Here is a 24,778-nt window from a genome sequence, read left to right on the forward strand (position 1 = left end):
ATCTGTTTTGTTTTGTTTTTTTTGTATGTGTTTTTTGCATAGCTTTCAATATTGCTGCTCTCTCACCTCTGCATATTGCAAGCCCATCTCAGTTCTGAGAATTTCTTTAAAGTTCTGAATATTTTTAAACCCTTCAAATACATAATATATAATTTCTACCAATTATAAATACATCATTTTTATTCATCTGATTTCAATAACATGCATTTGTATAATTACTGTACAATCAAAATAGACACTGACTTTACACAGTGTGTATGCTTTTATTTCGGCGGTGCTGTTCAGACACACTGCTCAACAAATCAAGCAAGTAGGGGGGTAAGAAAAAAAGGAAGGAGGAAATAAGCTCTGGGAAGAAACATAATTTCACAGTGTTTACAGACAAAAAAAAAACCAAACAAACAAACAAAAAAAAAAAAACAACAAAAAAAAGGAAAAATGCTTATTGGAAAAGGGATTTATTAATACATAGAAAATCCCCACAATAGTTGAAACACACTTTAGAAACTAGTAAACACGTTAAATAGAGTTGTGCCAATTACGCAGTGCCCAAGCATCTGCTCGCTCTTAATTAGATGGGGAGGTGAATGACCACTGTTTATTTTCATTTTCCTCATTAATTATGAAAAACTGCATTTAATTCATCTTGCATGGTGAGAGACTGGCTGCGCAGATGTAAGTCGTAAGGGAAGTGGCTCTCTGTAGGCAACCTGAACATCGAGCTCTGCCCAAGGGGACCCCTGGGTGGCACTGCACAGTAATGCATGCCGTAATTGTAATTTTTGCCATAGTCCAAGCTTTCTTCTTGCTTCAGGGAAAATATCCCATTATAGTTAATTGGGGGAGGACTTAAGGGACCTTCAAACTGTGGGCTGGCACACTCGGGGGAAGTACTCTCGTAGAAGGACTCATACGCACTGCAGTAGTTGTAGGGTTTCATGGACTTGGAGTTGTCGAGAGTCCCGTGCCCTGGGGGGGTGCCAAGCTCAGGGCTGTGGTAGGGGGGGTAGAAAGTAGAGTAAGGCGAGCGGGCATGATGGGCACCTTCACCTGCCTGGCCCATCAGGAAGCTTCGGGCATTCAGCTGCAGGCATCCCGCCACCAAGTTTGTCGTTGGCTGGGACAGACCCTTGCACAAGTTCTGGACAAAGGTGAGCAGGTCAGGTCTCTTGCCAATTCGCAGAATTTCGGAAAGAGCCCAAATGTAGTTCTTGGCTAGTCTCAACGTTTCGATTTTTGACAGTTTTTGTGTTTTAGAATAGCAAGGGACCACTTTCCTTAAATTGTCCAGAGCGTCGTTAAGGCCGTGCATCCGGTTCCTCTCACGCGCGTTGGCTTCTTGTCGCCTGAATTTGATCCTTTCCATCCTGATCTTGCTTGTCTTTTTTTTCCGAAGGCCTCTTCTCCTGGGCAAGCCGTTCTCATCCTCCTCCTCCCTCTCTTCCTCTTCCTCCTCTTTCTCTGTATCTTCTCCAGGAGACCTTTTAATATTCTTCCCTCGGAGTATGATCTGCTTCGAAAAGCTTTCCGGGTTCTTTATTTGCTTTTGGTCATCGCTTTCTCTGGAAAACTTTCTGCACATCTGGGATTCTGGCATTACAACAGACTCATCAAACGGTAGTGTTAGCATGGTTCTATAATCTTAAGTTACCTGAAAGAGGGCCAGCACAATATTTAAATATTTCCATTTACAAAGTTTGCCGAATTACACACCCGTTCTCATGCACCTTGCATTTGTCTGTATGTGCTCTGTACATACAGGAGTGTGTGTGTATAAATGAACAATCGATGCTTTTTTCTCATAACGTATCAATTGCAAATGCTTGCTTATTAAAAATCAAGTGCTGTCCAGAATTTTAAAATCACTTGAAAAGCTCAGGATCTCACAACTAAAAAGCCACGTCTCCTACAGTTAATATAGAGTAAACCAATATTTAAAACGTATGATTAGCTCCCTGCTCGTTTGTCTTATTTTTAAACAAGCCCTTTAAACCCTCACCAACATGGAACTCAAAGAAATGCAAAACATGATAAAGCAACACATAAATTTCATTACTACAAATTCCCCTGGGTAGGAGGAAAAAAAAAAAAAAAAAAAAAAAAAAAAAAAAAGCAAGTGCAGTCCTAAAACTGAGAAGTACCATATCTTTATTACACTAAACGCTTCAGGATCACTTTTTGACTTAGATTTCCGAGTTTTTGTCCCTCCACATTTCCCTCTTTCTGAATCAAGATATTAAACTCTCGCAAGTTAGACCGGGTGAAAAAAACATATATTAATGGAACTCCCCCCAAATTTCTCAGCTAGTAACATTAAAAAAAAAAAAAACATATATATATATTTTATTTCTAATAATGTCTATGAAAATTGCACATTGCATATTCCACTACAAGACAAAAATCAGGAAGGATCAAACCCTGAACGTATTCAGGTTAGAGTTAGGAAATAATATCTCCCTACCTTTTTTTTTTTTTTTTCTTTTTCCCAGCAAAAATTCTAAATCTTATTTTGCATTTACCTTGAGTGAACTTATCTGCTCATTTTCTTTTCTTTTTCTTTTTTTAATTTAGTCTTTTTGTTTTTTTCCTCCTGCCCCACCAATTAGAGAGGGAAATATTTCCCTGCACGCTGTAGCAGTGTTTATGTTCAGTGAGGCTCAGGCGTCTCCCCAGCCCCTGGCTGACAGCAGCGGGCTCTGGGCTCTGGCTGCAGTCGTGCACGTGTGCTCGCAACCCAAGCTGAGACAGGGAAATAATTGCCCCCCTTCTGATTATTTCTGCTTTTGTTTTCAGTTTGGGAGCCGTAAATGCTTGGACACACTGTCCTCCAAGAGACAAAACGAATGCACGGACTTTTAAATAGAATAAAACTAAACAAAAACCCCAGTAAAAGATTAAGTCCAGCAGTATTGTCTACACACTTGCAACATTACATAACACCAACAAAAGTAAGCAATTGCATCAGAAGAATAAAATGTTAGCAGGAGTTATCAGACAGTTAATAGCATACATAAAATACAAGACAATGATACTGTATCTTTAAACACTTGCATGCACACCCAACACCAACTGAAATATCTTTATTTGCATTACCTTAGCTTTTTATTTCATTCAACAATCAGTTTTCATTTTTTGCCTTCCAAATCTTTTCAGTCTGAGTGTCGCATCGTCTCCTGGAGCCTAGATCTGTGTATATCTGCACTATCTCATTGATCTCTAAAAAGTGACATTGATGCCAACTGCCAGAGCTGGTACCCATGCCATCTGCTAGTGACGTCACGGGGCAGAGAAAACCACGTGAGCCTTTCTCCTGGGACCTTCATTCTGCACTGATCATCTGGCATCCCTCTAAGTGGGTACCAGCATTCATGTATCAACACAGAAGGTTAGACTGATAGAAAAAAAAAAAAAAAATCTGCGCCAGCGTTGCACATACAGTAGGTGCTTTTCCACTGGAGCTGCTTCTTTCTAGCAGTCTAGCTGCACGGATAGACGTGCCAACATTTGGTGCTATCCCTGCCTACAGGTACGGCTGCCCTGTAGTTGTTAATGTGGCATTGTTTATACAAAAAGTGCTGTCTTGTACTGATCGCATCCCTCTGGTGCACCTGGTACCCAGGAAAAAAAAAAAACGGGGGGGGGGGAAGGAAGGAATCAGGATGTAATATGGGTGCTATGGCAGAGTCACAGAAAGTGATGCTATTACAAGCGAATTTGGGGCGTAAGTTTTTTCTGTTGTGTTTTTTTTGTTTTGTTTTGCTGTTTTAATGTCCATTCTTTCTTTTTTTTTTCGTTTTCTTTCTTTCTTTTTCTCTTTCTTTCTTTCTGCCTTTCTTTCTTTCTTTCCACCTTTCTTTCTGTTTATTTGCTTATTCGTGTCTTTGCCATTGAAGTACACTGTGTTGCCCCAGAATGCAGGCTAATAGCGGCAAATCCCCCACTGCCTCTAAGAAATCATGACTTTCATCATTTTTTGACCTTCCCCCACCATCCCCCCCCCCCCAAGGAGGGGGAAGGAAAAAAAAGCAACAGAGGATGACTGGACACACGATGCCAAGGTTTCAGAAGTGTTGCTTTTTCTAGTGACGTGTGTTCGCCTGCAACTGCAGCAATTCATTCCTTGCACCCACCCTGGTGTGGGTAAGGATTCGGGGTGCTTGCAGTGTCCCCCCGTGATCTTAAGCCCCGGGGCTGGGCTTTGGGAGCATCCTCCCTCCTGATCGCTGCATCCAGGTGCCCGTTTGCGGCTCTGTCCTCATGCCCTTTTCTCCCTCCGCCGCCTCCTCGCCTCCCATTTCGGCTCCCTTAACTCTTTTGTCTGTTTCCCTTGGACAAGAAGCTGTTAACTGGAGCTGACAGAGCCACTCGACTCAGCCCGGCCATGCAGCCGATGGCAAACTCCACTTTGATTTGGGTTTTATTGTTGCATTTTGTTTCCTTAGGTGTGCTGTGCTGCACAGAGGCGATGTCAAGCGAGTTGCGGGGGGGGATAGCATGTCATCTTCCTGAAAGTTTGCTTTTATTACCATGTCTCGCTGCTTTGTAGCGACTAAGTAATCTCTATTTTAAAAAGTGAGAGCCTGAGTATGCTTTTAGTATTAAAATAATCCCTGGCAGAGCTGCTATTGTTATAGGTCTGTGTCAGCGTTTCCGTTATAAATCCTGTTTCTGAAGGGTTTATAACTCATCTGCTTTAATTCACATTGGGCCCAAGCTTGGCGTTAATGTTCTCGGTCCTGATCCAATTATTTTGTTTTCACAAAGTTTCATTTAAATCTGGGCACTTTTTTTAACACAGGAAAAAAAAAAAAGGAAAAAGAAAAAGAAAAAAAAAAAGGGAATATTCAGCAGAATAAGATGTGCTGAATACATCCATGTGTACGTGCTCAATAATTCTAGGGATCTGCACTAGAAAAAAAAAAAACCCTCCTCCAAACTTTGTTTGTGTATGTGTACTTACTTATTTTTAACAGAAGCCAGGACTATCAGATCATTCACTTTCTACAGAGCTCAGACCTCTTTTTAAAGATTATTTTTTATGTGCTTTTAATTTTTAAATGTATTTAAAGTGAGGAAGATTCTAAAACTTCAGTGGCACCTGTTCAAAAGGAGTAAGGGCAGTAGTACTCACAACATTCATTTCATTTTATCCTAAGTACTGCAATCTGTGTTACAGAGTGGGTAGAATCCTGTTATTCTCAATAGGAATTTATGTATTAAGATTTACATTGTGCTAGGTCCTAAGGGTTGTCAACCTTCTCAAGGATTTTGCATATTCAGAGTATTGTACAATGCACAGTGATCTAAATATGCAAAGTCCTGAGGATCTGAACCTTGTTTCAATGCATACAAAAAATATTAGAACAAACTGAAGGAAAGGTTGACATTGTAGTGCCTCTGTGTTGAGGGAAGAGCTGTAGAAATTTACAGCAATGTCCAAAAAATACTTTTATAAAAAAAATCTTCTCAGTGTTCTTTTTTAACCACTCAATTTCTATTTTAAAATCCATTTTTGAATGGTTAATACCGCTACCAAAACAACAAAAAAAAAGAATTAGCTTGTGTTGGAGGATTCCCTCTGTAGTAGTAACATTACATTTTTGCAGATTCTTAATCCACCATTTGACCTTTTTAATATTTTCAAATAAATAGCAGAGAAACAAAATAACGGAGATATCAAGGTTTAAAAAGCTTTTACTGTGCATGCATAATAACTTTTCATAAGGATTTTACTACGCGTTCTGTATTATGGATCCATGATATGCAAATGCCTACTGCCGTTAATATGCATTCATAGCAGACCCCATAACTGCTGCTTTGCTGTCTAGTGTGAATGCATGTTAAGAATAATACACAAAACACAGTTAAATGCACTCTGTAGAATGGCTGCACAGCACCAAATATGTTGCTGAACACATACCACAATATTTTTCCTCTGCCTGAGCTGTATGGTTGTGAATTAAAAGTGACTCTATTTCAAATGCAATGCCACGTCAATACACGAGACGCAGCATTAACAGAACCACTGAAATAAGATCGAGTTCAAAGGACTGCAGAACCTCCACAGAGCATCAGGGGGACTGACCCAACTGCACTGCAGTCCATGGGAGTCCTTCCAGTCGCTTCAATCTGTTATCACCTTACCACCAGGGAATGTCTCTATCATTATTTTTTTTCCCTCTAAAATAAAGCAAAAAAAAAATCATGCTTTGCCATCCCACCAGATCTGCCAGTCACACTGTAGCAGGACTGTGTCTGGATTATGCAATTCTAATGGTGTTTGCTCAGGACCAGTTTCTGATAGCTTTGCTGCTAGGTTTGGTGTGCTGTAGTCCATGCAATTCATTGGTACTTGTGAGACCTCATGGGCAGCCAGTGGGAGGCTGTTCAGCAACAGGAGAGTTAACAAAATCTTTTTCTTCCCCCTGTCTCCTCTCCTTTCCCATGTAAGCACCGAGAGTGACAACAACCCTGCACCCCAGCTATGTGAAGTCCCAGTGACATCCTGCAATGAAAAGCTTTCTCTTCCTCACTCTCAGCCTGGAATCCCTTCCAGCACATCCCAGACATCTAGAGAGGACCAGAACTGTCCCTGAGATGATGTATAGGGATATGCCTCCTTCTCCCAGGAGAGATTAATGAAGACACTAATAACAATCCTGGATACAGAGAACTACAGAGGACTGGAGCAACGTGCATCACAATCCAGGGGTGACCCAACCCCACATCCCCAACACAGCGCTGTAGCTTATGGATGCCTTTCTGTAGGGCTGTTTCCATCAATTCAGCGAAGCCCTCTCCCACCACCACTAAGACGATATACAGGGATATATGTACTTCTCCCAGGAGAGATTAAAGAAGACACTAATCAGGACCCCAGATTCAGGGAGCTAACCTACATTTGTCCAAGAGGATTCGGTTCAGTATGAAAACGTGATTTTAACCCATCAGCTAATTCTGCAGAATGTTATACTTGTGCTTTGCACTCCTTAAGCCCTCCATAATGAGGATGTGTTTCTTGCTCTAATCAGACATCCTTAGTTTTAGATTTTGAACAGGCTGTTAGGGATAAGTATGGAAGAGTTGTAGAGGGGTTAGTTACTCTATTTCAATAGGAGTTACTTGAATTTAGAATCTGAGCACTGAGTCTAATGCTAACTGCTTATGGTTAACTAAAACTGTGTGACCAGAAATTGTTCCAAGATTTCTGAAAGACATGAATAGAATGGATCTTATTTAGATATGACATACATTTAGCATAATCCTATTAACTTTGATCTACTCTTAGCTTACACTATTATAAATGAGGAGAGAGAGAATTGAGCCAAATAATTTTAAGATGGAAAATGAAAATTATAAGAATTGAGACAAATGTGGTTAACTTTACTGCATTCCACCTAGCAAAGCAATGGCAGTGTACAGCCTGAAAGCTTTTTGACCAGGTCAAGAGGTGACATGCACCTTGCAGTAGTATGAGATTTAAGATAACTCTCTCCTTGGGGAAAGATGTTCCAGTCAACTCAGTCAACTGTGTCACTTTTTCAAACTGCAGAGGGTTAAGGTCAATCCTATTGCTTTGTGGTGTGAGGGGGACCTCTGAGAAACAGACTGATTTTTGTTTGTTTGTTTTTCATTCACGCTTGGTGGCTGAGGTTGTCACACTTTCTGCTGCTCTACCTTGAGGATGCTGTGAGGTCAGTAAATACAATAGCCTTTTGAGGGTACAGCAGGGACATTTGGCTATAATAAGCAGCCTGATGCTGCCAATCAGTGCTGACTCTTTAGTGGCAATCTCTGTCAAACAGCTAGTTAGCAATGCTGCTTTTTTTCTTCTCTTTCTTCTGCTGCTGCCTGCAGTGACTCACTCTCAAGCTTCTGTGTTTCCATTTTGGGGATGTCTTTGTCCCAGTAAAGCCTGATTTTCAAGACATACCTTGCAGCCAGAACCTCCCGGAAGAGGTGGTGTGGGTGTGCACAGCACCAGAAAAGACCTCCCATAAGAAATGCTTGATTGAAAACCCTATACTCTGTGCTGGTACTGGTGCAAGGCCCATCTTGGAAGCACCAATTCAACTAGAAGAGCAAAAGGGCCTTCCAGAAAGCACACACTGAGATGAGTAGTTTGATCAGGGACGACACAGCCTGCTCTAAATGAAATGCAAGATGGTAGGAAATGAAGAAGTTTAATGAAAGCTGACTTGAGGGAAGCACAAACCAAAACCTTAGAATAATGTGAACTTTTGGTGGACAGTTTGTTCCCAGGAAACGATAGGGTGTTTTGCAAAAGATTCTTGCAAAGTTCTGAGAAACTCTGACATTTGCATTATTTGGAGCAGACCTCTGAAACTCAGCAGGGAGAAAGCCCTCAGGCTATAGAAATGACTTTTCTTTACCCCCGTAAAACTTTTACCCAGATTCAGGCAAGCTGTAAGCTCTTAAGAATCATCATTTCTTTTGTCCTGTGTACACTCCTCGGGCAAATTTTAGCAGCATGCTGAAGTAACAACTGAACACCTTAGGAGAAAAAGACTTTAGAAATAACAATTCCTTTTAAACCTATTTTGAAAGCGTATTACTCAAGTTGAGTAGTGCGGAGTAGCAAATGCCATATCTACCTAGGAAGCCTCAATTCTCTCTAAACGTACAAATATACAGGTAGTTTCTTAACAGCAGTGCTCACTTGAGATGCTTGTTCTTATGAAACATTTTAAGTGGGGGGAGGGTGACTCAGACTCACTGTAATGGGAATATCCTTTTTGTTTTCCTTCTGAATTCATAACCCTTGCTGGATAGGACTCATTCTGATACCAGATAGTTAAATTTTTCATTCAGAAAGTGGGGAAAGTGTGGGATCAGGCATTTGAAGCTGTCCTAGAACTGTGGCCTGCCTTACATTTCATAGATTCATACTACGCTTTTGACTTCTCATATTTTCCAACCAGCAAACGAAATGCGACAATGCAAGGATTTGAGGATCTTGCTGGAGATCTTTCCTTATCAAAAAGGAAAGAAATTTGAGATTAAAAAAAAAAAATAAAATCTAAGCTACTGTCAGGATTTGATGTTTGTCATGATAGCACTCCTGTGAAGCTAGGAAATGCTACTTTCCAGAAGGAAAAGGGAGATCTCTTACAACACAGATCTTGTTCTAGTTATTTACAGTGCCCTAAGGAAATGCTAAGAGTGTTCAAGAATGTAGTGTCTGTATTATAAATACCGTAGAACTTACTTTTCAAGAGCAGTTAGATGAAGTGCAGCATCACCAGACGCTCTAATTTTGCTGCCTTTTCCTGTTGGAGAAAACTGAAAAAATCTTCATTGAACTGAGGGCACTGGAAAATGGACAGCAATATACTTTGGAGGATCATGACCTCAAGACATAGAGTGATTATTTCACAACAGAGAGTGTAAGCTGGATCATTTAAGCCATCTTCCCCTAAGAGTACTAGAGACTTGGTGTCAGGATTTGACTGCAAGTAGAAAAGTTGTTGTTATTTTCATATATATAAAACAGTTTTCTGGATTCATTTCCCAAGCTTCTGAGAAAGTGAGAGGCACAGCCAAATTCAGCTCAACTGTAAAGCAATGTTGAATTCAGATTGGGCTGCAATGATTTTTTTCCTGATAACAGTTGCCCATTTAATGTTTTAAATACATTTTTTTTTCCACAATAATGAATGAGCACTCCTATTACTTCTAGCTGAGAACTATCTGTAAGTTATTGATGTTTCTTATTTTTATAAAAAGCCATTTTAGTGTGTTATTTCTCTCAACAAATTTCTGCTCTTCTACCTGTGCAGATGTTTTTTATAAGATCTGTGGACATCTTCCAGGAAGTGACACTGTCTAACAATCACAGAATCATAGAATGGTTTGGGCTAGAAAGGACATTTAAGATCACCTACCAACACCCCTGCTATAGGCAGGGACATCTCCCATTAGACCAGGTTGCTTGATACCCCATCCATCCTGGCTTTGAATGCTTCCAGAAGGCATCCACAGCCTGGCTGGACAACCTGTTCCAGTGTTTCACCATCCTCACAGTGCACAATTTCTTCCTGGTATCTAGTCTAAATCTACCCTCTTCCATTTTAAAACCATTTCTCCTCATCCTGTTGTTATAAAAACTCCCTCCCCAGGCCAAAATCAATGTAAATGTACGTTTTTGCCATAAAAAGAGGTGAGGTTATCACAGATGCAAGTACAGGATGAAGTAAACTGTAGTTTCAGTAATTTTCATCTCTTTGCATCTCTTCTGTCTACATAACCTCTGAGGAGTTGTGTAAGCCTTATGGTTTGCCAGCTTCCTCAGCCACCAGGCATCATCAAAATCAGTGCTTCATGCAATAGTCTTGAGCACATGGTGTTGTTTTTGGAGGTAACTACTCTCCAAAGCCATCTCATCTTACACGGTGTTCAAAGGAAATCAAGTCGTATCTTTTGGCAGCCCTGAGTTTTCATTTCTGTCCTTGGGCTGTCTGAGAACGGGTTTGAATCCCTGAATACTTTGAAGCAGCCGTGGCCAGAAGGCACCTGAAAGGTTGGCAAAAAGCCCCTCTTTCTGGCCAGGTTCCCCTCTTGAAAAATGTAGTGTGTCCTGCTGAGCCCAGTGCTTGCTTGCATTTTCCCTCTGTTGTTCTAGTAGCCATATAAGCTGACTTTCTACCTGGCCTCTGTGGCCTTTCTGGGGTATGACTCTTTACGCTCTTATGTGCTGGGAAAAGGTCGTACTGGATATAGGTTGCTTGCAAAATGCTAAAACAGCCATTAGCAGAAACAATACTGAATATGCATATATTTTTTGCAAATTAGGAATCTTCCCATCCCCTTCCTTCCTTTATTTTTCCTCAGTGGTATGGCTTGGAAAGTCAGCCAGTATGTACCTGGCCTTATTTCAGTTTCTTTGTGATCATCTTCAATTAAGCTGCTGTTTCTTCAGTTCAATTCTATATTACTGCAATGCAAATTGGAGAGGAAAATACGAGTTTTACAAAGTATTCAGGATGTACATTCTGAATAATGAGTTATAATATGGGCAGGGGCTTATTCTTGAGTTCAAAAGTTTTATGTGCGGCTTGGGTTGAAATTTGAAGTGTCCAGAGAGCCATGCTTGCTTCTGTGTTCTGCATTTGGACCTGTAAAGCACCTCTCTAGGTAAAGTCTTCTAGGTAAAATTCATCTCAAAAAGGTACTTTGCTATAAATTTTGAAGATAGCCATGCCGAGAACATTTGCTGTCTCCAGCAGGCGGTGACTAGAATAGCCTCTCCCTGTATCTCTAAGCCCTTGAACAGTGTAAATACAGCCATAGTGACACAGAATTGGTAAAACAATCAAGAAATACACTTGGTGTTACAGCCTGGTCTTTGTTGCACTGGACCAGATCATGGGAAACGTTCAAATGTTGCCTGGATGTGGTCTTGGGTTCTGCATGGTCCTGATTGAACAGGAGACTTGGATAGAATCAGGGTGATCTTCAGACCTTCCAGCCTCCAGGTGTCCCTTCCAACTTCAACCATTCTGTGATTCCGAGATCCAAGAAAGAGGATTTCAAGTTAGGGTGCAGAGAAGAGTACAATCTGTGAGGTTCAGAATTCTGAGGTGAGGTTTGGAACAAATACTTCAGCAGTGCCACACTTTGATTTCAATTTCACGTGTTATTTATTCTCTTCTTGGGGCGCAAGTGAGCATCAGTGAGCTTTTAGCAAAGACTGCAAATGCTCCAACTCTCTTGAAAACTGAAATCTGGATTATGAAAAAGATATTTACAGTTTAATATTGAAACACAAATTGGCAAAACATGGAAGTTGTTTTCCTTCAGGAAATTGCATATTGTTTTCAGCATAAAATTTTGTGTATAAGTGTCCTCTAATGAAGTTTCATTTTGAGAATAGGACAGAGAATGAATTAATTGATTTTCAAGGAATCAAAAAGGACAGTTATTTTCAAAGTCACATACAATATACTGTATGTGCATTGCATGAGCATTTTTTTTTCTCAAAATGAGACATTTCAATTGATGTGGAAGAAATATTTACTAAAAATGTTCCATACTGGACCAACTGCTTTTTTTTTTTTTTTAATATCTAAAAGAAAGCAAATTTAGAAATACGAGCCTTCTACAGACAAAGGAAAGTATGAATTTCAGTGTTTTGTGCTGAAATCCTTATTGCACTCGGGATAAATCATTGTTTGAAAAAGGAAATCTTTTTCAGACATATCTTTAGGCATACGTTCTGCATTTGGAGTTTTCAGTATAACAGTTTTTCTATCATTCACTCACTATATCATATAATTAAGATATTCTGTGATTGTTATTGAGCTGCCATCAATGCATGTTTTTACGTTACCCCCAAATCCGTCTTTTCTTTTTCTTCAATAGTCAATAATTCTCTAAAGTAGCAGTTCTGACTCCCCTATACCCTCAATTCCATTTTGCCAAACGCAAGACAAAAAGATAGCCTTTGTTAAAAAGTTTAATGTTCTTAATTAGTAGAATTGTCGGACTAATTAGAATACCAATTAGAATTGGCAGGGCTATCGTTAATTTAGAAGTGCTGTGGTCTAGTGTTAATCACTATTAAACCTTATAGTTTGTGAAAGAGAGGGAGCAAGGAGATGAATGCACACGCATGCAACCTCCCTCCCCTCCCATTTTAAATGTTAAGGGTCCGTAATCATAATGATCTGTGCTGTCAATGTGTACTTAGGGACTGTTGAATCCATGGAGACGTTGATGCAAAGTTAACAACTGTTTACGCACAATAGTAGCATTTCCAAATAAGAACTGAACTTCTCCATGAGTACTGCTACTAAAATGGCAAAATCCCATCAGTGGCTGGAAAAGATGCTTGGATACTCAGACTCTCTTATCGGAAACGCGCAAAGAAATCCATTTACTTTTGGTACTGTTAAAATTGCTTGGAATATCGTACAGTACATGGCACATAAAGATCTTTCAGCACTGCACAAAGTGAAATCAAGCTTTGGCACCTACTGGGTCAGTAAGTTCATAGCAGCATTTCATAGCCAGAGCTATCACTCAAATTCCCACAGTCAGTCAGACGTAGAATGGGAAATATGCTGAGAGCTCAGCAACTTTCATTCTTCAGATCTTACCCACACACACATCTGCCCTTCCCATCGACCTAATTCTAACTTCTAAGAAAAGAGAAGAGAGAAACAATTTTATTCTTCAATCTCAAATGAAAATAAGGATACTTCTATTCAAGCTACGTACTTACAACATCTGTTCCTGGCTGAAACCATACGAGACAAGTTCCCAAAGGTGAATACTGCAAATATTGCTGTGAAGTCCATGAGCACCACTATCCTCACACAGAATCCAATTTATATCCTCAAATACTTAGAAAGAAAAGAGTGTTAAGGTGGCTAGAGTAGCACACAACAGTCTGATGTGAGCAAGTCCCAAGCACAAACATTACTTTGCAATTTGCTTTTTTTCCATCTGGTATGAATCGCCTCCTGAAATCTCTTACTGGTCATTGAGGCAAAAGTGGTGGTGCTGATTATTATTTACCTGAGGCAGTGGTGGCTTGAGCTAGTAGAGGATGGACAGAAAGCATGGTAGAAAAAAACAAGGTCAGTGAAACTGTTCTCTGTGGTTTAATGCTGTGTTGGTAATGCCACACAGCATTAAACATTTTTCTGTCCCTCTCTAGCCTGATTTAGCTTAAGAATCTCTCTGTTTACAGCACAGCTTGTCCACAGTTTGATCAAACACATCCAAACTCACTCATGCTGCCTTTTCTATTGCAGAGAAACCTATAACTCAGTTTCAGAGAATTCAAATGTTTAAATTGCAACTTGTTTATGGTCAAGAAGCTGTTGCCTTGCTCCAATGGTATCTTGCACACTAAGGCTTTATTTCACCTCTGTTTATGTAAAGCTACAGTAGAATACAACAAGTAAATGTGTCTTGGCTTTTGCAAAAATAAATGTGAATTTGTGTGCTTTCTATTAAAAAAAAAGAAAAGAAAAAAAGAGAGAGAGAGATTTAAGAACCAGACACAAAATTGTCCTGAATAGTTCCTATGTTTTTACTTCATGAAACTAAATTTTGTTCCTGGATCAGTAAATCTTTAAAAAAAGGAAAAAATAAAAATAAAAAGATACGGTAAACAAAACAATGCAAAAAGATGACTTGACTAGAAGTCAGCATTTTAATTCAGTTTTCTTCCCTAAGTAGGTTGAGTAGTGATTATTAAAGAACCGCACACAGTACTTTTCCTCTTTGCTCTTTACATTACAAGCTAATTTACATGAGAAATTTAAAGAAGAACTAAATATAGGTAATTGGCTTGCAAGAAAAAGCAGCTTTTTCTTCCAAAACAAAGTGTTTCGAACATGTAACAACTCTCCTCAAACTGTTGTTGTCATTTTTAAGGGATTTTTATTGGCTGAGGGTCTTTTTTTCTTTAAGCACTACTACCCTCATTTCAAGCCTGTGGTTTGAATCTGCCTAAACACTATGAACAGGCCAACTTACTTGAGACCCTATACGTTTAAAATCCTGCCTGAAGTTTACTCCAAATTCACCAGTCCCACTTTCTGCAAGACTTTTTAGAATTGGTGAAGGAAAAATGATTTCTGTCATCTTCGGCTGCTACAACCTACGTTCTCAGCATCCTGTTTTATGCCATATTTTCAGGACTTTGGCGCTTAGTCATACAGAGCCCCAGATATTATTATTTTTGTTTTGTCTTGGCAGACGCGTGCATACACGGTGATGCTAAGAATGACAGTAGGGGCTTTTCACTGAGCTCAGCTCCAGGTGGGATTCGCTCACACCATGTCAGACACATGATGAATAATAACCCTGCATTACACATGAAGTTGTGCAAAGACTCATGTACCCTCAGCTTCCTCTTCAGCCGCTGTCTAAGTGAAAGCCACAGGTCTAAGCTTGTTTTTAGAGAACAGAAAGAGTCAACTTCATCTTCTGGCTATCCACGCTAGGTGCAATGAGATATTGCACTAACTTTGTGTGTTAGGTAACCTGCTTGGGATGGACAGTTTTCTTTCCATGGCTAACGCTGGATGAAAATAATTCCATGGTAAGCTTTGTAGGCTCAGGACTAGACTTGGTTGGAAATACTTTGCCAGATGCTAAAGCAGTTCACATAAGTCAGATGTTTTGTGGGCACACATCATTGTTTGTGAAACTTGTTGATTTTCTGGTCAGAAAGTCAAAATCACTCCTCCTTGACGTTAGTAAGTCACAACAGGAGTAATCTTTCTGCTGGACAGAACCAAAATGTATATTCCTCTAGTCAGTTGCACGTTTATGTGTCTTGGCTTTTGGTAATGGTATAAGCCCCAGTTCTTTATGGATTTTGTTCTGTGACAATAATTTGTTTTCCAAATTGTGAGTGCACTGTAATCCTGGCTCTGAATGACCATTCCTTGGTAACAAGCTATGCAGCCTAGGCAGAGAGCCTGGTTTGCAGGGGAGATCATGCTCCTGAGGAAAACTCCCACAGTGTGAACTGTTTTCAGAGAAGCAGGCGTTTTTCTGTTTTAAGTGTCTGGCAATGAGCTGTTATTTCCCACTTTGTACATCAAAGCTGAAAAGGTTCAGTTTCTGAAACTTAAATGTGTTTGGTTTTTTTTTTGGTTGAAAATACAGTAGGGGGTATATCAAACAAATGTTGCAACCTTTCATCATGGCTGGGATTGAAAACAAACACTGAAATTTTGGGAGAATTCAGTAGGAGAATGCTCTGGCTTTGGTTTAGCTTTAACTAGCTCAAGGTGCTTTGCAATCACAACTCCTTTTTAACCTCTCACGCAGTGGGATCAACATCTCTGCCTAGTGAAGTATGCCCTAACGAAGGTGATCTTCAAAGTGCAATCAGAGGGAGCAAGGCTGACATTTTGCCTAAGGTGGGGATATGTTGGATGAGTTCCACCTTTGTGACCTGCACTGGTGGAAGCCCCTGACCCTGATACACTGATCTGCTTCACACCCTTCACACCTCGGTAGGCTCCTTTGATTCTAGGACAGTACAAAAATTTCCCTTTGCAGCTCAGTGTGTTTCCCCATGCAACTGCCTTCTCTGAGTTACAGCAGAGATGCTGCAGTGATGTGGGAACAGAGAGGGAGGAATCACTCCCTTCTTTCAGAATAGATGAGCAGCAATCTCGACTTGCTTCTCTGGGTAACATACCACTTGGGTAAGAAGGCATCCTTGTGCTTCAGAGTGCCTGGAGGCAAAGAACTGTGGTTGTGGATCTCTGGTACAGACAAATGATTTTTGCATTTTACTGCTATTTCCCCAATCGTTGTTTTTATTTTTTGCTTAGGTGGTTTGCAGTTACCATGCTTATTCATTCTATTGTTTGCCTTTAGGGCTTCTCTGTGCCTTTCTCCACTATTAGTCCATTCATTTTTTTTTACCCCCAGTGATTTTATATGTAATCTTAATTTTAATCTAGACAGTTGTCCTCTTGTCCGTTGTACATGCAATTGTTTCTACAGAGATGAACAGTATTAATTAATTTCAGTTTGACACAAAAGACCTAGTATATCATGCCATCACTTTTACACAAGTGATCAAGTTTTCCTTATCTTCTGTATTTCCTATTTGATCAGATCTCATATTTGTTTTCTGGTGATAGTTTTTGCCAAAGAGAGACCCCTAAAATGTGTACATGAAGGTTAAAAAGAGATTACCCTTGTGAAGTCTCAGCCTGTTCTCTAACAGTTGCTGAATTCTGTGAGCCCTGAAGCATGACCCAAAAACGTTATTGTAATTAATTATGGTAACTCTGATATGCATATCAATTCCTTTTGCAAACATACATTTCTGAATGCCTCTTCTTGTGACAAGGAGCTCTCCAGACTAAGTACATACAAAATACAGTCCATCAAGGGTGCTTTATTTTTTTTTTCTTTTAAATTTCTTGCTGTGTACGAGCAAATCAGTCACATTTCAGATCTAGTGAAACAGCAAGGCTTTAGCTGTCCTATTGCCTTATCTTCTAGCACAGAGCATTTTTTCCCCCTCAATTTAAAATAAGCAGGACCCTGTTCTGAATCCATCACAGTCCCTGATGAATTTCTGGCAACGGTTCCTACACTACCATAAGGTTTCCCACTTTGGTGCTCTTCCTCCAGACATCACTGAGTCAGGGTGCAACTGAAGGCAAGGGTACAAATTAGCTCAGCGCTCTGCACTGGGGTCACCAGTCCCTCCCTCAGGAAGAAATGGGGGTTCTTTCACACTTAAGAACAAAATGCAAAATTAAAAAACAAAACAAAAGAAATCATGCTGGAAAGTGTTGCCCTGGTGCTGTGCATTTGGAAAGCATTCACTTGAAGGCAGCAGGAAGACTCTAAGCAGTGCCATCCTACACCACAGCAGAGCAAAGGAAGGGGCCGTGGCTGCAGTACACGTTCCTTCCTTGCTCTCATTCAATTCATTTTAAATATGGCACTAATAAATAGTGAATAATATATAGCAAAATGCTAACAGAAGTCAATAGCGAGTACACTGATTTACTTGCCAACAAAAAAACAAAAGTGAAAATGTTAACATGTGAATGCTGTTCCCTGTATGAAGAAGTGCCATGTTCCAAGCATAAGTGCAAACTAAAACCCCGTTTGTGTGAATGCCTAATTATAAGGGTGAAAACACTGTCAATCTTAGCACTCATCTGGGTTTCATCTTGGTTGCCAAATGGGTCTTGCAGTCCTATATATTAAGAAAAGTCTTAATTTCACAACCCTGACAGGAGAATAAATATCAGCCAGAAGTATGTGGAAAGGAATAAACATAGACTACCATGCTGGAATTTTTATTAGCATTGCTTTTTTTTCTGGCTATATGTAAGTCTTATGAATCAAGACAATATTCGTCAGCAGTAAGTATTGACTAAAATTTCTTGGCAATTTTATGAGCATGATCCAAAAAAAAAACAAACCAAAAGATAATTCTGTTCACAGTGCCTGGAGTGAGGAAGCCCAATGCAATTTGCAAAAGACGCATGTGCTGCTAAAGCTTTCTAATTGAAGCCAGCCCATCAAAGGATCCAAAGACTTTGTCAAATGTCACAAGTTATATCTTATGTTCCAATGCAATTATGATTTAAATGTAATTATTTAAAGAACACTACAGACAGTAAGAACAAAGTCCCATCACCTTCTCATATCTATTTATTATTAAAGAGTTACCCGTGGAGTTGGGTCAAAATCTTCACATATTAATCTCTGAAAGTTTTGTAGGGTTGTGGGGGAAAAAAAAAGAAAAAGAATAAAAAGAATAAAACGAAAACAACAAAACCTGTTTTTTTTTAATACCAGGCAAAACTGACGGCAGGTGGTGAGAAACTGTAATGTGCAATAAACAATTTGGATCTCAGGTGAACCCAGGATCCTGTAAACTTAGAAAAAGCACAAAGGCAGTTGCCTTTTAAATAAATATTTTAATTTGCATGATGTTAAAAGGGAAAACCATTAGTTCACTTGATTATTTTAACCAAAGGTGGAAACTTTTTGTAAGCAAATTTTCGTTTGTGTTCCAAAAATTGCCTGGTCAACATAAGTTGTTTCAGTTTTTTTTTTTACTTCCTCTGGTTCCCAGTCACTGGGCTCAGATTAGCAGTTCAACAGCAATTTATTCCTGCGTTCAGATAAGGAGGGTAACCTTTTCCCCATACTATAAAAAAAATAGCTCAAGTTCTAGTTAAACATATCATGATAAAGACCTTTGGAATTTAATTACCTGCCAGACATTTATTGATTCAGTTTAAACACAACAATTTAAAGCATAAAGCAAAACCTTTGCTAATGTTTTTTCTTTCCTATTATTTCAGAAGAGACTTTGCATGTCAGATGTCTGAATCTCCTAACTACATAGAAGAACAGCACTGCTGACTTTTGTAACATCTTTATCTGGCTTTTAGCCTTTCTGTATGAGATTATCACAGCTGATCATGTTTAAACTCTCAAGAAAGCGCACTGTAAAAGTAATTGTAAAAACAATTTCTTGTAGCAGTGGAAAATAAGAAAGTAGAGGATGAGAAAAACTTCTGAGGGCTGTGGTAGATACTGCATTTCTGCTTAGCCTTAGTTTGTGTGAGATGAGATGACGCACCTTCCTTAATGCCTTTCCAAACCTCTTAGAAAAGAATTTGGCTCCTGGGATGCTTGGGCTGAACTGTGCACTGTAGCTTTGCTGTGGATTAGTGTAACTTCATATGAATTACTCCACCAGCAGGAGGGCAATGATGTGAGCATCCCTTTACCCGGGCTGTGCTGGGGAGTTAGGGAGCAGCGGCACTGGCAGCAGACACCAAACTCCCCTTGGTTCAAGTGGATCGTTGCCAAAGTACAGTTCAAGGCCATGAAAAGGCTCTGCAAGAGTCCCTTCTTAGGGCACTTTTCCTTCTTCTCGGCAACCCATTCAGATTTGAGCTAGTGGAGGAATGAAGTGTATGCACTCAGAAGGGCTTTAGCAGATCTGGCTTTCTGGAATTTGTAAGCAAGTTCTAGCAGCTCATTCAGGTAGAGCAAACCAAGCACTTTTCTCCAGATTATCTTTCATGTATGTATAAACAGCATTTGCTGCAAAATGTGTGAACTACAGAGCTCAGAGTCACAGCCTGCAGCACAGCAAACTGGCTTTTCCTGGAGCTCATAATGTGATAATTAAATTGCTAACAGGCACCTTAGTGATGGCATTTGCTGAAGATGTGAAAGCCTTCTTACAATCATACCTTTCTGTAGGGAACTCATCAGTAGAAGCAGAGCTATCAGAATAGATTTTTTTTTAATATATTTTCTTCAATGAGTACATTAAATTTTTATGTGGAGTGAAATGGTACAGGACGTGTTTCCCTTCCACTGCACAATGATTTATTACCCCAAAAAGACCGCAGAACTAATTAGCAGAGTAATTAATTAATATAAATTTGCATATTTGCATTTGCAATTAGTGCAGCCGACTGATTAGTCTGAAAATGGGAAGTTTGACTCATTAGATGTTAGTGTCTGCTGGACCGGAAAGCGGCTGCCAGATGAGGCGAAAAAGCATAGAATAAGCACAAGTGTGCGCGCGTGCGCAAGCTCGTCTTGTCTTTTGTTGGAAGAATGGAGAGCAAATATGTGGACCAAGATACTAAGACTGCTATTTAAAAAAACAAAAAAAAACATAAGAACAAAAAAAAACCAACAAGCTTAATCTTTTTTCTAATTATTATTATTATTTTAAACTATTTTTCCCGCTAGCTTCCTTCCTGCAATGAGCCACTGCAACCATGAAACCCAGTAGTGCTTCTAACAGTGAAGTCTTTAAGGCAAAGTAGCTGCAGATCTCCTGATTTAGGTGTGGAAGGGGAGCTGTAAAGAGTCTCCTTGCTATATGATAAATGGGACAGGGATGTTTCTCCTCATCCTACTGACTAACCAATTGCTAATGTTGGAAACTCAAACTCAGTGGAGCCCATAAAAAAACCAGGGTAACAGATTAGCTTTCCAGCTTGTGCTGTGCTGTGGTATTTTCCTCCTTGGACACTCTTGTAAGTGTGCCTTGTATATATCTCAACAGTCCTGCTCTGTGTTCCCGGATTGTGTGTAATGCACATACAAGGGGAAAGTAATTCCCACAAGTTTTTGTGACATTTGGAAAAATACTGAAGAGAGGTATGTCCATCTGTGGGGCCATAGATCCAAATGCCATAACGTCTGTAGGATGCTTACTAATGCTCTTCTCAAAATGGTAGAGCAGAATAGAGATAATGTTCACGTGGAATCTGCGGAGGATGCCCTGTGACATCTTGCACTGCTCTCTCTGCTACAGTTGAGGGAATGCTCCTGTATTCCTTCAGCAAAACAAGAGAACGGGGATAGGATATTATGAGGTGCTGGCCCCAAGACAGCTCTCATACAGCCCATTGGGCCTTTGTCTGAAAGCGTTGAATAAATTTTACCAGTTGGTGAAATTTTGACATCTGTTTGGTTGTTGCAGAAAATTCCATCACTGGTTTGTGGTATTTACATCATGATGGAGTTCAAGCAGCTTCCCCTAGTTCTCATGCTGTATCATAGCACAGCCTTGGAAAAGTCACTTCGGTCCTCCTTTCTATTTTTTTTTATTATTATTTTTTTTGTACCAACCTCAGAAGTTTAGCTACAGCGATTAAAGTCATAGCACAAGTTATATTTGTAATGAAGTGTTTTAAAATTCTGTTCAAAGAATGAGTTTAAGCTAACATATACTCTGTAGGTATAGACTCTGTTTCCTATGGGATTCTGCTGGTATACCTTCATTAGACTGTAAAATCTAAGTGTAAACTAGGCCTGAGTCAAAAGGAATATCTTATAAACTTGGATCTATTCATTTCTGTGAGATTCACAGGTGCTGATTAGCTATCAAGATGCCCTTGACATATTAAATAAATGCAAGATAACTAAAAATGTAATCATCCCTATGAAATGAGGAAATCCCTGTATTTCCTTTACATATCTACAGCCAGGTGCAATAATTTGTTATTATAAGGAATGTGTGGGGATTACAAAAAATCAAAAAACAAAAACAAACAAACAAACAAACAAAAAACCAACAAACCCTTTTTAAAAAATTATATAAATAAGTTTTAATTCTACATTTAACTCAAAAATTAGGAATTCATTACAACTCCATTTGAAAATAAGTGCAACATGAACAAATATGATTTTCTAGTAATACAATATCTGTTAGATCTATGTGAGATCTATGTTAGATCTATGTTAATATGAAAGGATTTGTGAATAAGGATCTGTCATAAGAACTAATATGGGTAAATGATGTTACTTAAAATATTTTTTAATTACTACAGGAGACTATATAGATTTTGCAGTTACTTTTTTCTGATAAGAATACTTTTCACACATTTAGTCACAGCCAACTGCATTAGGAGAAAATATTTTTAAACTAAGATATCTCCTTCACAAATATCACCCTCAGGTAAAAACTGAACAGTAATCTGTAGGACCATGCAACCAAAGCTGCTTGACCAAAGTCACGCTTGATATGCACACAGATATCCAAACACTCTTTGGACTTGAAGAGGTAAATTTGTTCCTACTACTCTTTTCAGCACCCCGCTCCTGCTGAGCTCTCCATCTGCATCGTTAAGGTCCTGAACTCTAAAAACCCAGCCTCATAGGCGGGTGTCATTTTGGAGATGGATGAACTCACCTCTATGAGGTGGCTGTGACCTGGAAGCCACGGCACCATGTTATTTAGGTGTTGTTCCTGAAATAAGAGAGCTGATTCTCTGCACCCCATGCATGCAGCCATCCTCCTTGCAGGTTAGTACCACTTGGTATTCACGAGCCAAAAGCGCAGGCAGATGCACAGCTCTACATGCCTGTAAGCTCCCAAGTCACCAAGCTGTTCTTTTAATTTTAGACAGCTGTGAATTTGCTTTTGGATCTAGATGGAAATATCACCTTCCATATTTACAGCTCTTTGTTCTGACATTGTCTCCAATTCCGGCCATTGAAACTGTGTTAAAAGAAACCAATACTGTGCCCGTTTAAGACTATTTTCCTCTCTGAAATTCTCAGACTCTATAACTGAGAAGCTTTTCACTTTTTTCTTAAACTTCCCCATGCAAAATAGCAAAACAGTCTGTTTTCACGAGGTCCAAATGCTTCATTTCAGCTTTATCGAAGAGTTGCATTTGGATAAGGCTTTTTGATTCCAGCCACAAAGTAAACTATTTTGCAAAAGCATGACGCACAAGCAAACAGAAAAGTACAGGGTGTACGGTGCCTGCAGTTGGAGAGCACCCCCAAAGAGAATAGAGCAGCAGCAGTGACACAGCACTCTTCTTGGCTACCGTACAGCACAAAGGATCACAATGCAGCTAGCTTCCTAGGTCTAATTAATGCATGGGGCCAAAGAAAAAAAACCTGTGACATTCAAAACTGATATGGGAGAAAAAGTAATCCGTATTTGTGAGACAGAAGATGGACAAAAGCCAGCTTCCATTTGGATTCTGACACTGCCTGTATTGGTAAGACTAGCAAAATATGGAGGTCTTCCTCCCAAAGAACTGGAGAAACACAGACTGAATATAGGTGCAAAGGGAATGATCAGAAGCTCTGTTTCTATGTGTTCGACATGTTAACAAATCAGTCCTAACAAAGACAATAATTTCATTTGATTTAAAAACAAAAACAAGCAAAAAAAAACCAAAAACAAACAAACAAAAAAAAAAACCCCCAAAACCCCACCTTGATATCTGTGTAGGCCATTTCACAATGGTGAAAGTAAAATGGGATTTTTCTAATAGCTAAGAATTTTTTTTTGCCTGCAGGTATGGGCTTTACTCTGTGAACAGCCAAAAGAAGCCACTTCCAAAGGCTGTTCAGGTATTTCAGCAGCTGCTTCTACAGGTGAGGCTTAAGGAGGCAAAAGAATTTCAGTGTCTGAAACAAGAGCATGATTTAAAGGTAGCCAAATATCTAAAATGGGTACAACAGGAAAGAAAATGACAATCTGTGCTGTCTTGTGCTATAGGATATTATTTCTCAGAACTCTGTAAGATATTCTGAATATAATCTGTCTGTTCTGGGAAAGGCAGGTGAGGCTGGAAGAGGAGATGAGCAGCCACAACATTTGGTAGGAAACACCTGCTGGCCTGTTATCAGCACATGAGATTTCCTGGGAAAAGTGTGCGTGAAACATGAATGTTGACAGGAGGTGAAAACATACATGACAACTTAGAGGTATGTGACTGAACCAAGAGGGAATACCGCCACTCAGATGAAATTCAGGAAGCATAAACTAAACCTAGATCACAACAGAATGTAAATGACTGCATAGCAAATGAAGGACTTCAGTCAAGAGGTATCGTGACTGAAGTGAATGCTGTAAAACAACCTCCTCTAATAAACTGGAAGCGGTGTGTTGGGTGACTACTTACCTGCTTATGTTGGGTACCAAAGACTGCAGAATTCACAGGGCATCCATAACAGCCAGGAAGGGGCAGCAATCTGGAACTTGATGGATGCTGTTGCCTTAGGAAAGAAATGAAATACTTCATGAAAACAAGGGAAGTCTCACCGTAAGGAGGTGCTTTGCAAGCAGCAGTTGGAACAGTGCTACTACAAAAATCTCCACAATGCAAGCACTTGAGAGCACAGATGCCAAAACAGCAAAATGCTGTTCAGATGGATAAAACGGACTGTTGCTGTTGTCTCTGGGTATCAAGAGCTTAATCAGCACATAGCTGTCCTCTTACCACTGAAACAGATCACAGGCTCCCAGAGGATGTTCTTGACAAATCTCCAGCATTTGCACGGCCAAGATTTCAGTGCAGCATTTTAAGTTTTGAAGGTACACCTTGGAAACACAATGAAAGCCCAGAAGAAAAAATCCTTTAGGAGTATTTTCTTGACTGCAGTTGTGTTGAACAGCACGTTGCAAAAGAGTAGGAAGAAGTAAAGGAGCAGACGTGCGGCAGCAGTGCTTACCAGGAGAGAAACAGAAAGTGATGAGATAATCTTCTGAAAGAAGGGATCATGTAAAGAGGGTGGTCTGTACATGAATTACTTCTTGCCCTAGATAGAAAATACAGTGGATTATGGAAAGCGCAGCAAGCTGAGTCCCAAGAAGATGCTGCCAGAGCCAGAATCATAGAATCAAAGAATCATAGAATGGCCTGGGTTGAAAAGGACCATAATGATCATTAAGCTTCAACCTTCCTGCTATGTTCAGGGTCGCCGACCAGCAGCCCAGGCTGCCCAGAGCCACATCCAGCCTGGC

General features: G+C 39.7%; 1 protein-coding gene across 1 annotated transcript; it reads right to left on the minus strand.

Annotated features, from left to right (window-relative positions):
- Positions 1 to 226: 226 nt before the first annotated feature.
- NEUROD6 (neuronal differentiation 6) lies at positions 227 to 24,392 on the minus strand. The gene is made up of 3 exons (XM_042817316.1): positions 24,255 to 24,392; positions 23,937 to 24,030; positions 227 to 1,651 (listed from the first exon to the last, which is right to left on the minus strand). The coding sequence occupies exon 3, from the start codon at positions 1,628 to 1,630 to the stop codon at positions 617 to 619; it is 1,014 nt and encodes a 337-aa protein (XP_042673250.1). The 5' UTR covers positions 1,631 to 1,651; positions 23,937 to 24,030; positions 24,255 to 24,392; the 3' UTR covers positions 227 to 616.
- Between the last annotated feature and the right edge of the window lie 386 nt (positions 24,393 to 24,778).

The sequence above is a fragment of the Centrocercus urophasianus genome, unplaced genomic scaffold (genome assembly GCF_019232065.1).
Source record: "Centrocercus urophasianus isolate 14NV4802_14NV808 unplaced genomic scaffold, USGS_Curo_1.0 seq_16, whole genome shotgun sequence".
Taxonomy (NCBI): Eukaryota; Metazoa; Chordata; class Aves; order Galliformes; family Phasianidae; genus Centrocercus; species Centrocercus urophasianus.

What these genes read in the sequence shown, in the direction of transcription:
- NEUROD6 (XM_042817316.1), bottom strand. Translation starts at nt 1,630, where the DNA reads ATGCTAACACTACCGTTTGATGAGTCTGTTGTAATGCCAGAATCCCAG.